Here is a 12,704-nt window from a genome sequence, read left to right as displayed (position 1 = left end):
ATTGCAGACAAATGGCTTGTGCCACCAATCAAGGTCACCTCATAATAATTCACTGATCACATGGGATTCCTGGATTTCTCCTGGATATTTTTTCTTTGGATACAAAGTCTCCCAGATACCATTAGTTGCCCTGAGAATTGCTTTCCAGGATACTTTGTCTCCAAAAACATTATCTAAGATAATGTTCATCACATTTAGTACATTACATTTAGTGTAAAAATCTAGATTTCGAGAAAATTGAGGTGAGGCGCGTCAGAACATGTTACAATATGGCTTCATTGGTATAGAATATTAAGTAACTACAACGAAAAGCTCTAAATATTTTAGAAAAAAGAAGAAAAAACAATAAATAAAACATTTTCTGATCTTCAAATTCTCATCTTTTTTCGGAAAAACCTGTACATCGTTTTTCCTCAATAGATGAAATAAAAATCCCAAGAATTTGAATTGCAGTCTGTCTACCAACCATGCTTACGATTATGCACAAGTTTTATAAAACTGGAATTTTCCAGAAAGAATGGAAACTAAAGATGCAATGGCGGCAGCTCGAAGTACTTTGACCCAGTACATTTTGACGTGGTTCGCCAAGTCCAACGATGACGTAAGGCAGAACAGCCAATCATCAACGTGTGTGTACATTATACCCATAATGCTACGGGCCACTGTTAAACGCCTATATATAGGCGTAAATACTGTGTTAGACAAGACAGTTCATAGATTTCACGACATCCGTGGCAAAAACAGATATTTTATTCATCAGCTAGTCTTGTCAGCAGAGTCAGATTAGACTTCGCACGAGATACCGTCAGTAACAGCAAACATGTTTCTGCGCGGGATGCAAAACAATGGTAAATATCTTTTGTTTTATTTTTTGTTTGTTTGTTTGTTTTCCCCTTGTCAATTTTGTTTTGGTGGGCCTTAGTACTCAGTATTTGGGCCTTTAAGGCCCGGTCACACTATGACGGACGATAAGCAACGAAAGGTGACGAACGTGAAAATCACAAAATGTTGACGGCAAAGCGACGACAAAAGAGGAAAAACAAGATTCGCTGACGAGTGGGAACGACCTTCAGCGACAACACGACGGCAAGGGACGAAAGTCTGCGGCAGGAAACGGAGACTAACGACCAAAATCGGACGTTGTCTGGGCGGCGAGTGACGATGTCTCTACGGAGCTCGACAACAAGCAACGAGGTCAGACGGCTGGCAACGGATTTGCTGGCGGCAAGGAACGGCAGCTGACGGTGGATTGCGGCGACTATGACGTGACTCGGCGCCCGACATCGAAGCCTGTGTGTTTGTGAGTGTGTGTGTGGGTGGGGGGGGGGTCCACTTTGGCGTCCCCACTCCTCACACAATTCTTAGAGAACACAGGTCAGTGGAAGTTATTAGGAGATATCCTCCACATTTTCCAGGTTCATTTAACATTGCAAAAAAATACTAACTGCCACCTGCACAAGCAAATGAGAACCATCAACAAATTCTGTTGTTTCAAAATCACTTGACTGGATACTAAGATCCGCCCTCAAAAAATAGGTAAAAGTACTCTACAAGCATGGAATTTGTATGATATCTAGTTTGGGAAGGTGTACAATGCCATGGGAGGAAATGAAAGTCTTCCGAAGTTGTCGGTCACATATTGCACGAGTTTAAACCCTGCTAACTTTTAAATTAATATACTACATGTAACCCCATATGGATTTTTACATATCGGACTTGCCTAAATATTTAAGTATAATGGGTTTATAACTTTTGTAATATAACCAGACCCCAGAAAAGGTTCTGACTCAAGTTTGAGCTTGACTTAGATGATGACATAGAAGTACATAGAAGCCAACCGAGAAGATATGGTGTGCAAGAATGTCATCACCACAGTCTGAAATATCATCATTACAATTAGGAACATCATCAATATTATTAACACAATTTGTATTTACATCATGAACTTCAACATTATCAATCAATTCATTATCAATCAATTCATCACCACAGTTTGAAATATCATCATTGCAATTAGAAACATCATCAATATTATTAACACAATTAGCATTTCCATCTTTAACTTCAACATTATCAATCAATTCATTAGCAATATTGGCAAAGTAAGTATTAAAACCATTACACATGCCATCATTAGAAGACAAAACTTTACCATCTACAACAATAGATGACGGGTTTGCAGATGATTTAGATGGAAGGATATCATTCAATGCTTTCCACAGTTTATTAGAATTACCAGCACCTTGACTTACAGTATGATTAAAATACTGCTTTTTAGAAGATCTTAACATTGCAGTTACTTTATTACGGCAAGCCTTGTATGCATCCCAGTCTGATTTTTCACCAGACCGTACAGCTTTTCGATGCAAAAAGTCACGGGTCGACATGTGCTTTGTAATATTACTGTTAAGCCAAGGCGAGGGAGTAGCTCGAACCCGCTTAGTTTTCTTTGGCATGTGTTTGTCAACAACCTCATTAAACATATATTGCCACAAATGAAAAGCATCATTAACATTATCACAATTCTCAATATCATACCATGGAACATTTAATAGATCATTAATGAAAACATTCTCCTCAAAACATTTGATTAGAATTTACCGTCACTCATCGTGAGTTGCCGTTAGTTGTCGCTGAGAATCCGTCAGCGACCGCAGACGGCCGAAATTATTCGTCGGGAAATTTTCAACATGTTGAAAATTCTGTGACGACAAAAAGGTAGTTGTGATTCCGTTCAAATTTCGTTGGAGACCGCAACCCTCATTTCTTTGACGTTTCCATACCGTGCGAAGCCGTCTCTAGTCGTTTTGAGGTCGTCACAATTTCGTTGGTAGTCGTTGTCAACGACCATAAAAAAGACTTGATTAATTTCTACAATCCTACAAATGCATATATCTATTTCATGAATCGCACAAAAAGTTTAAAATCGTTGACCATCGTTTAAAAATCGTAACCCATCGCAGACCACCGTTTCAATGCCGCAGGTACTCGCAAACGATACTCGCAAACAATATATCCGTCACTCTCCGGACAAAATTCGCAAGTCACTGTCGCACCAAAATCGTTACAAGATTCGTTGCTTGCCGCAACGTGTCGTCAGGGTTCGAGATGTGACGTCGCTTGCCGTTGTTTATTCGTCAATGGTCGTTGACAACGACTACCAACGAAATTGTGACGACCTTAAAACGACTAGAGACGGCTTCGCACGGTATGGAAACGTCAATGAAATGAGGGTTGCGGTCTCCAACGAAATTTGAACGGAATCACAACTACTTTTTTGTCGTCACAAAATTTTCAACATGTTGAAAATTTCCCGACGAATAATTTCGGCCGTCTGCGGTCGCTGACGGATTCGTCAACGACAACTAACGGCAACCCACGATGAGTGGCGGGAAATTCAAAATGTATTTGATTAAAATGTATGCAATATAAAAACTAATTAACATCATTTTATTATACTGTATACGTGCATATCAAGAGAAATGTATATAGTTATTGTAAATTTTAAATGTTTATTTTGGTGGGAAATACGATAGACTTAATTATTTCTCCCACGACTGCAGAAGACAAATTTCTTTCATAATTCAGAATTGTACTGTACATTCGCATGACCATATTTTAGATCAGCATGAAAAATGCAATAAAATAAGTACAAACAAGCCTAGTATTGGTTCAGGAATTCTTTAGATCGCTCTTGATATTTGGAGAAAATCTCAAAACTAGGACTTTTTATGTTTGTTTTGTTTGTTTTATGTTGAGCTAGCGCGCAGGCCCTTAAGTCTAAAAAACGACGTGAAGTCTGACAATGAACAGACGTTAAAACAGACACATCAAACGCAATTTTTGAAAGTCATTCCCCAACAACTTCTTGTAATAGATTAACATGCCTAATGAAAACTTTTTAAAAACTTTCTGAATTTGTTATACAGCTTTCTGGGGCTTACTTTGTCTGTCAGTTGTAGTCACCATGGACTTGGTGCATACAGCATCTACCAAGAAAGGGGTTGGTATATCCTCGAAGTACTACAATTGTTACGACTTGAACCAGTTCGATAACATCGCATGGTGGTAAGAACAAATCCTTGTCCTGGGGTTTTGTCTCGTTCTATAATTCGATATTTAGGAGTGGTCATTATTGTTTATTTATTTGTTTTATACTAACTTTCCATAAAATTGCGGCGAATTAGAAAAATGATTGTGGTCCTTTTTGCAATTTTTATTATATAGTTTTTGAATATCGTTCTCTTTAATTACGCCAAGTCCCAAAGCTGAAAACTAAGTAATTAACTGTTAATTAACTAGTAATAAATAATCAAATTAGCGTGTAGTAAAAAAATGGTACAAAAAGTGTAGCACATATGAGATACACTTCTTCCGTAAAAAGTGTATCAGACAGTGGCGTTCGTGATCACATGATCACGATAAGTGGTATAAATTTCAATTGAAACAAATATGATACTATTTATCTACTAATGTCAATTAATTTAGAGGAAAACACTAAAAACCATTTTTTCTGAAATATTTGACGATGAGTATAAAAATTCATTTTACGCGGTACAAACTTAATACGTGCAAACATGTCATTTTATACATGTTAAAAAGTGCAATATTTCATAATGTGATTTTAGTGACTTTTATACTCAATTTTCTAAATGTTAATTCAAATTGCATAATTTATTTTATGTAATTTGGCCTACGGGCCAAGAATTGGCAATAAAATAATAACAATCAAAATAAAAAAAAAGTCGCCTAACTCAATCGATTAAGTAAAATCTGGCATAACGTTTGGACTTGAACTATGGAAAATTATTTATCTTGTATCTCGTAAGATATTACTGATTATATTACATATCACATTTACGCATTTATATAAACCCCCTTTTATTTTAAGCAAAAATGCAATTGGTAAGAATGAAAGTCAATTTTACTCCAACTCGTTTTCTGGACGATTTAGTTAATTGAGCCGGCGAACTAGTAAAGAAACCAAGTAAAGTTTTTTTAATCACTATTTCGGCATATTTCAGCATTATAATTGCAAATTCTCGTGCGCTTTGCACGCACACGGTCAGGTTAAAGCCATATTATAACATTTGCTGAGGAGAACGCCCTCAACATTTTTTTTTAAATTCTGGTTTTTACACGATTGTAATGTACTTTAGTCAATAAAGATACCCTGCAAAAATCAAGACTTTAGGTAATGTAGTTTTGTCAAAATCCGAGATTTTGAATAAAACGATGGAACCGGCGTTTTATTATTACGATGGAAATATGTGACCGTTCACGGCGAATGAGCCGTAAATTCATCCCCCGGTCAATTTTGTTTTATTTCGTGTTAAAAAATAAACATCATAAACTTAAAAATGGTATATCATTTGACTTCAAACGATATCCAGAAGCGGGGTTATGGTTTGTTAAACTTTGCTCCTTCAACAAAATTATAGCTTTTTACGTTTTTACATGTGTCTCTTTTTTCCACATTGCTGGCAATAAATATCAAACAGTCATAATTGGCGGTAATTTCAAATCATCCCCAAGTCAACGAGGCTTAAGAAAGTTCTCTCATTGTTAATTGTTGGTTATGCATATACCTGTACAAAATACAATGCCTGGTAACCCACCACTTGAACAGGATTTAGCAAAAGCAAACAAAGACCAGAGCTATTAAAAGTTCTATAGCCATCTAAGGTAGAAGCTTATTATCCACTTCAACAATAGGAATATTGATTAGTTTTTGACTATCAAAATGAGACAGATGTCGGGCCAGCTTAAGTTACCGATGAATACGACCTTCGTACACATTTTACACCGTAACTCAGAATACAATTTAGGGAATTTACGGCTCATGTGCTCACATATCGAACACGTATGCACATGACGTGCACGGCGTGCGGGATACACATACACACACACCCCCCGAGGATCGTACCGTATTACAACCGCGGGAGTATTAAAACATGTATGGGCGCTAGTATTAAATTCCAATTTTCTACTTGTTCGGCTCAAAATTAAAAGGGGACATATCTAACAGTAAAAGCTAACATTTTATGGAAAATAAATACTAATCTATGGCTTTAAGTCATTTTTGTTGTGGCTCATCTAACGATTTTGCAATTTCGCCCAGCTTAGAAATTTGTCCACTGCTAAGTTAGTGCTAACTAGACACTTACTACGGCAGCGCCCGAACACCGATACGTAGTAAATCAAAACTAAAGGTACACATAATATGGGCAGGATTAGTTACTTTCTGGCCGGACATGTTACTTTTAGGAGCAGCCTGTCCGGACTAGTTGCTTTTGGACAGAATTTTACACACTGTCAGTATAGGTCTTGACTCAATATACTTTGCTTTATTAACCGGGATTGTTTTGTTTTGTATTGAAAAACAAATGCATCATTGAGACTTGATTTGAGTTTCCTAAGATGAATAAAATCATAAAATACAGTGGAATTTGCCATTTTCTAGGATGCTGGAGATCAAATGTTTTGTTATTTGTTTTGGGGGTATTTTTACCACGGTGCAGGTACAACTGGGGAATTTCGAACGCCTTTCACACAGACCAAGGATGTACCAACGAGTTACAACAACAAGACAAGCATATCCCGATGTGTTGGGGATATTGGCCTCAAGATCCTACAAAGAAGCAGTTTAAATTCACTGAACCAAACGAATACGTCCTCGGTTTTAACGAAGTAAACCACATCAACCAAGCATACATGACACCAGCAGTCGCTGCCGAACGTTGGAGACAGCTAGAAGTAGCTGCGAGAGCAAATGGTGCAACAACGTTTGTAAGTCCATCCGCGGCACCTGGAGGCACCGATGATCACATCCAATGGTTCGACGAATTTTTCGCACTTTGTTCAGATTGTCAAATTGACTATATTGCTACTCATTGTTTTTATAAAAAACCCACTGGCGTTATGAATTATGTCAAAAGTTTATGGGAGCGATACAATAAGAAAGTATGGTTAACTGAGTTTGCTTTTCCCCAGACTACCGATGCAAATGAGCAGCTTGCTTATATGCAGGAGCTGTTACCTCTATTAGAGGCAGCAGATTATGTTGAAAAGTATGCCTGGTTTGTCAGCCGAAAAACCGTTGACACCGGCTATGTAAAATCCTCTTGCTCCCTCTTGAAGCAGACGAGGCTACGCTTTCACCACTTAGAGAATATTACAATAATTTCAATCCCTAATTAATATGTGTCATAAGTGTCATATATTGTCATCCAAATTTTGATTTAAAATAAAGAAAATATAAATCTGTATGGGTTCCGGGTGTCCCGAAAGTCATTAGAACCATGTATTTGCATAACGCCAGTTAATATGTATCGATTTAAGATTCTTTTAGGGCTAAGAAGCAAATTGGAACTATATCTATTTATTTAAAATCAAATGTAATGAAATTTCTCTAAAATGATGCTTTAACTGAAGACAAGGAAGATGTCTATTTCATACAATATCCGAGTTTAATTACCAGCCTCAATCCGTTTTGAAAACAAAAAACACATAATAATTAATTACCATTGATAAAACATATGGTTAAATTTTAGTGTCAAACCTATTAATCATTTCCATTTCTATTTCCGTATTTGCAAATATCAAGTGTCCATTTACGATTGTAATTACGGCAACCTTTAAACGAACCATTTAAAACTCGCTGCTTTCATGCTTTTAGAAAAAGTTGTGTTTTCCAGATTTTGTTTTCCCTCGCTCGTTTGCTCCTCCACTCCTTCGCTCTCCCCCTCTCTCATTCTCTCTCCCCGCTCTAACTCTCCCCATCTCTCTTCCCTTCCCCTCTCTCAAAGTTACTCCCATTTTATTGTTATTTTGAATTTAATTATTTGTTTATTTATATGAATTCGTGTATTTCATGTCATATTCCACATTCAGTATTGTTTGGGTCATAGTTTAACTTTATTGGGTAAGTGACAGTATTATGTTTAAGGGTGTTGTAGGAAATAATAATAATAAAAAGAATATAAGTTGTTCTCCTTTTGTAGCCTCTTTATTGATGCCTTTCAGTTTTCTTAGGTCATATAATCATGAAAATACAGTGGGGTCCGGTGTCTATAGTGCGCCCGGTGTATCTGCGCATCAACAAATCTCGTTATTTCAGGGGAAATACAACATGAACATGTAAACAAAATTATCTGCGTGTTTACTGGGGAACCGGAAAGATTGGCGGGTGATACGATTTAGTTCAGAGTGTTACTGGTTAATGTGCTCTGTGTAAACGTTTAATTATAGGTTCAGAGTGGTGAGATGTGGACAACCGGCAACCGTGTTAACTGATCCGTTAACTAGGTAACCGGTTAACTGGGAAACCCACCAACCCATTAACTAGGTAAAATATTTCACATTTCAACGCCGCATTCAACGTAGTTGGAAAGGAACGTAACTTTCTTATTGTACAAGTGATGTGCTTAGTCTGAGTCGCTCGGTCTATCTCGAGCAAAATCGCCATGCATGGCTGCATATATCATGACAATTGACAATTTCTTACACGAAGATAAAGGACGATGACGCTGTACGGTGAATGCAAGTACCCTGTATGCCCTGAAAGGAACAGGAACATGATAAATAAGATAAAACACGTGAAACATTTTGAGAAAAATGTAACCGAAAAATGTACAATGACGTTGTTCACATTAAAATACTGTGAATAGCAATGATAACGTTATAACATGACGTATGAAAACAAGGTTAATAAGTCAGAGAGGGCATCATGATTGAATTATGATTGCACTGCAAAAACAAGTGTTAATACATTAACACTATTTGAGCAACACTTTTTAAACATGTTAAACCGTTAATGTGTTACAATATTAACATTTGTGTTAAAATATTAACAAAATAAAATGAAAATGTGCATACCTATAGTTTGTAATGTCACCTACAGGTGGTGAAAAATTCATGTCAAGACCATTTTCAGATTTTTGCAGGTGACCTGAAAACTACAGTAACATATGGTACACCGTGACGCATCTTTGGATATTGCACTTGAAAACATGCGTGCAGCCAATGTACGAACTTTCCTCTTTATACAAAAAAAATCATATTAGTAATAATATAAATTTTGAATGAATAATCACCTTACAGTCCAAAACATCATCTGTGACTCAAAAAGTAAAATTTTGATGGACAGAAATTACCCAGAATTCCAATTTTTGGTGGGATATCATTTCAGGTAATGATAATCAGCATAGTGTCCATGCTGCGCTTTTAGATAAAATACAAAAGTTAAAGCTACTATAACACATTTTTCAGTCAAAAAGTACATTTAATTCCCTTTGTGATCTATTGTGGTATTTTATTCTAAAGAAAGCGACATAATGCCACCATTTTACACCATGTTTTATTAAAGTCAATATCTTCATAAACTGGGTTTGTGGTCATTTATACTAATTTTATTACACTGGCTATTTGTTCTATTAGTTTTGTACATATAATGTCCACCATTTTCAGTTTGTGGCAACCTTTTAACCAGTACATATAATTTTGTGATTATTCTTGTGTTTTATACAGTTTTTACTGTATAACATATAACATGACCAAATGGAATATTTCGTCGGTCGCAACACATAGTGGCGTAGAGTGATTTTCCAAATTTTCCTTTTCACATAGTGGCGTATAGCTTTAGAGCTAACTATTATCCTATAACAGTTATTCCTTGTTAACCATTAAAGACACAGTTTAATAGTTTGAACCTTAAACTTCAATTTCAAATGGAATTGAGCCACTGAGAGATAACAGTGGAGAAGTATAGACCCCGTTACTAGTAGCAGATCCTTCAAAAATGGTTTGCTCGGAGACGTATTTTGTCCTTCACGTACGCCACTATGACGTGTTGCGACCGGGATCTTCAACACACTCTACTTAAGACGCCTTTGTAAATATTGTACATATTTTGACCGTTTCCGGTGAACCATATCTTACTGTGGTTTTCAGGTCACCTACAAAAATCTGACAATGGTCTTGACATGATTTTTTCACCACCTGTAGATGACATTACGAACTATATGTATGCAAATTTAATAAAACAAAAGTTATGACCCAACAGGTAGAACTTTTTGAATGACCCTCGTATCTAAAGTCATATTAAAATGTTTCACTTAATCCCATATCAAAAATTATTCAGCGTTGCACAGTGTCAACACCCTGTATTATAAATATTTTTTTCCATACAGCTCAATACTCCGTTGAAATCAATATTCTATTATTGACACAGATAAAGAAATTATGCATTGTGTTATAGGACGTGCACCTGGAACTTAACAAAATGGGTTAAAGGCGTTCCTTTATACCTATAAAGTATAATTGTCATTCTCAAAATTAACTATATCTCAATTTTTACGTTGGATTTCAAATTTTTTACATTAAAAATACAGTAAAAGATATCCACAGCAAGCTGCAAGGCCCCGCTAATTAGTGTACTGCTTTTCGAGTGAGTGTACTGGAAACAAAACCCTGGTTTTACCTGAAAACAATTTTTTTTCTTGTAATAGAAACATCATATGGGGTACTAGAGCATGCACAAATCGTAATAATGTGTAGAATATAGAAACGCTGTGGTATCTCATATGATAGTCATGGTATGCTTAGCCTGAGTCGCTCGGCCTATCTCGAACAAAATCGCGATGCCTAGCTGTTAAAAAACGAGAGGATTCGCTGTACTCTCACGGCAATTTTTAACACGAAGATATAGGGATGATAACGATGTGCGTTGTAAGCTCTACATATGTGCCAAATTTGATGGATAGTGTAGGATTTCTCCAATTGCACAGTACGGCAGGACGAAGGTGATAAAGTAATATCAATGTCACGCCAAAACGAATCAAGCTACAGGGTGTCCAAAAAAAAAAAAAAAAAGAGGTCCCTCCTTGCGCCCTCTTTTTCTCCTATTTCTGAAAAGTTGATCAAATATATTTTGGTATGTAAAGAAACCTTGAGTCGTTAAGTTTAATAAACCAAAACAATTATATCAATCGGCTCACAACTTTTGAAGATATGCTCTTTTTAAAAACAATGTACCCGAATGTTTACTCTGTCCATGGAGGTTTGGCTACTTCAAAGATTGAAAAGGAATACACATACCATGCATGAATATCAAACATTCTTCAATGATAACTTTATAAAATAACTTTATTTATGGAATGGGCTTTACCGGTGGGTTTATGGGCAATGGATTTTGTTAATAGTGTCATTAATTTGTGGGTAAATGGATGCCGAATGGGACTTCTTTTGCTTTACTAGCAATTACTTATTTTTTCTTGCTTATTTATGCCTTTTTGTTTTGTTATGTTTCTTACTTTGTTGTTTCTTGCTTCTTTCTTTTGTTATTTACAACATAAGTCATTTCTCTTTTTAGGATAAAAGGTAGCCCTAAAAGGCTATTTGGTTTGTCTTTGGTTCTTCTGAAGTGAGTTTACTGTGCTGCTCTGCCCTCTACCTGGTTGCCTCCTTCAGCTGCTCCTTGGCGAATACAGGTTTCAGCCCTGGTCCTTATTGCATCAATTGCGTTGCGTACCATCCTTGTGCGCCGGACACTTGCGAATGCATTCAGTAATACGTTTGCGAGGATCTTGGTTTTTGCCACCAAGGAAAAAAATCAAGTGGTGTGAGATCTGGTGAACGTGCAGGCCACTCCACAGCATGAGCCACCACAACCACTATGTTTGATATCCGTGGACAGCGTGAAAAACGGGTACTTTTATTCAAAAGGGCATATCTTCAAAATTTGTAAGCCGATTGAAATAATTGCTTTGGTTTATTAAAGCTAACGATTAAAGGTTTCTTTACATATCAAAATATATTTAATCAACTTTTCAGAAATAGGAGAAAAAGAGGGCGCAATGAGGGGCCTCTTTTTTGGGACATCCTGTATATACCGAGTCGAGATTTTCTTGACCTTTGACCTGATAACAGACTCGTAGACTCCTGAATGTTTGAACCGGCCCCCGTCTTTGTTGAGAGATGGTTGGTTGGCTTTGATGTGAACTGCTTCTTTGACTCCACGTTGGAACCACCTGCTGTCTCTGTCGAGTATGCGGACTTTGCCTAAGTCCACAAAATGTCCCGGAGACTCGATGTGAATGTGGTAGGAATTATTTCCTTGTGTTTGGATCAAAAGTTTAAATCAAAATCATGATTTATACCAACACAGATGAACTTTCATGAACAAAAAGATTTTTGTTAAATTAACACTGGATGTTTTTATAAACATATTGTATGTGATGAAGAAGGGGGCTGGTGGTTTATTGTGTAAAGGTCAAAATAGGATTCGGATTGGGTCAGGACTCTGTTTCGTCATCTTCCTTCTGTGGGTCTTTGAACCTGCTCATTGTCTGGTGGTTTTTTTGTTTGTTGTTTTTTTTTGTAATTTTGATTTTGAAATGGAGTCTTGATCTTTGGTTCGAGTTGTATTTTTCCTGAATGTATGTTAATGCTTTCTCTCCCCCACCAGCTCCAAGTACAGATAAAATACAAAAAACTGAAAAAAAAAGAAGAAAAAAAAGATGTGGACACCGTCGGTTTCCCCCGTTTATTATCCGCCTGTGCCATTATCACGTGACTGAAGAAAAATGCTGTTGCCACCAGATATAGGCTAAGTAAAACAGCGTATTACTATCAAGACTTATGTTTGAAAGCTGTCCTCAGATCGATGCGTCAAGTTTCCAGTCCATCGCACTACGTGCTCTATA

At 36.7% G+C, this 12,704-nt stretch overlaps 1 protein-coding gene across 1 annotated transcript; it reads left to right on the top strand.

Moving 5' to 3' along the window:
* Window positions 1–710: 710 nt before the first annotated feature.
* Window positions 711–7,991, top strand: LOC140145972 (uncharacterized). Its single transcript, XM_072167707.1, has 3 exons — window positions 711–848; window positions 3,930–4,068; window positions 6,522–7,991. Exons 1-3 carry the CDS (start codon window positions 821–823, stop codon window positions 7,198–7,200), a joined length of 846 nt encoding a protein of 281 aa, XP_072023808.1. The 5' UTR covers window positions 711–820; the 3' UTR covers window positions 7,201–7,991.
* Window positions 7,992–12,704: the final 4,713 nt, after the last annotated feature.

This window comes from Amphiura filiformis, chromosome 2 (assembly GCF_039555335.1).
Source record: "Amphiura filiformis chromosome 2, Afil_fr2py, whole genome shotgun sequence".
In the NCBI taxonomy this organism is placed as follows: Eukaryota; Metazoa; Echinodermata; class Ophiuroidea; order Amphilepidida; family Amphiuridae; genus Amphiura; species Amphiura filiformis.
This window is presented reverse-complemented; position numbering and strand designations above follow the sequence as displayed.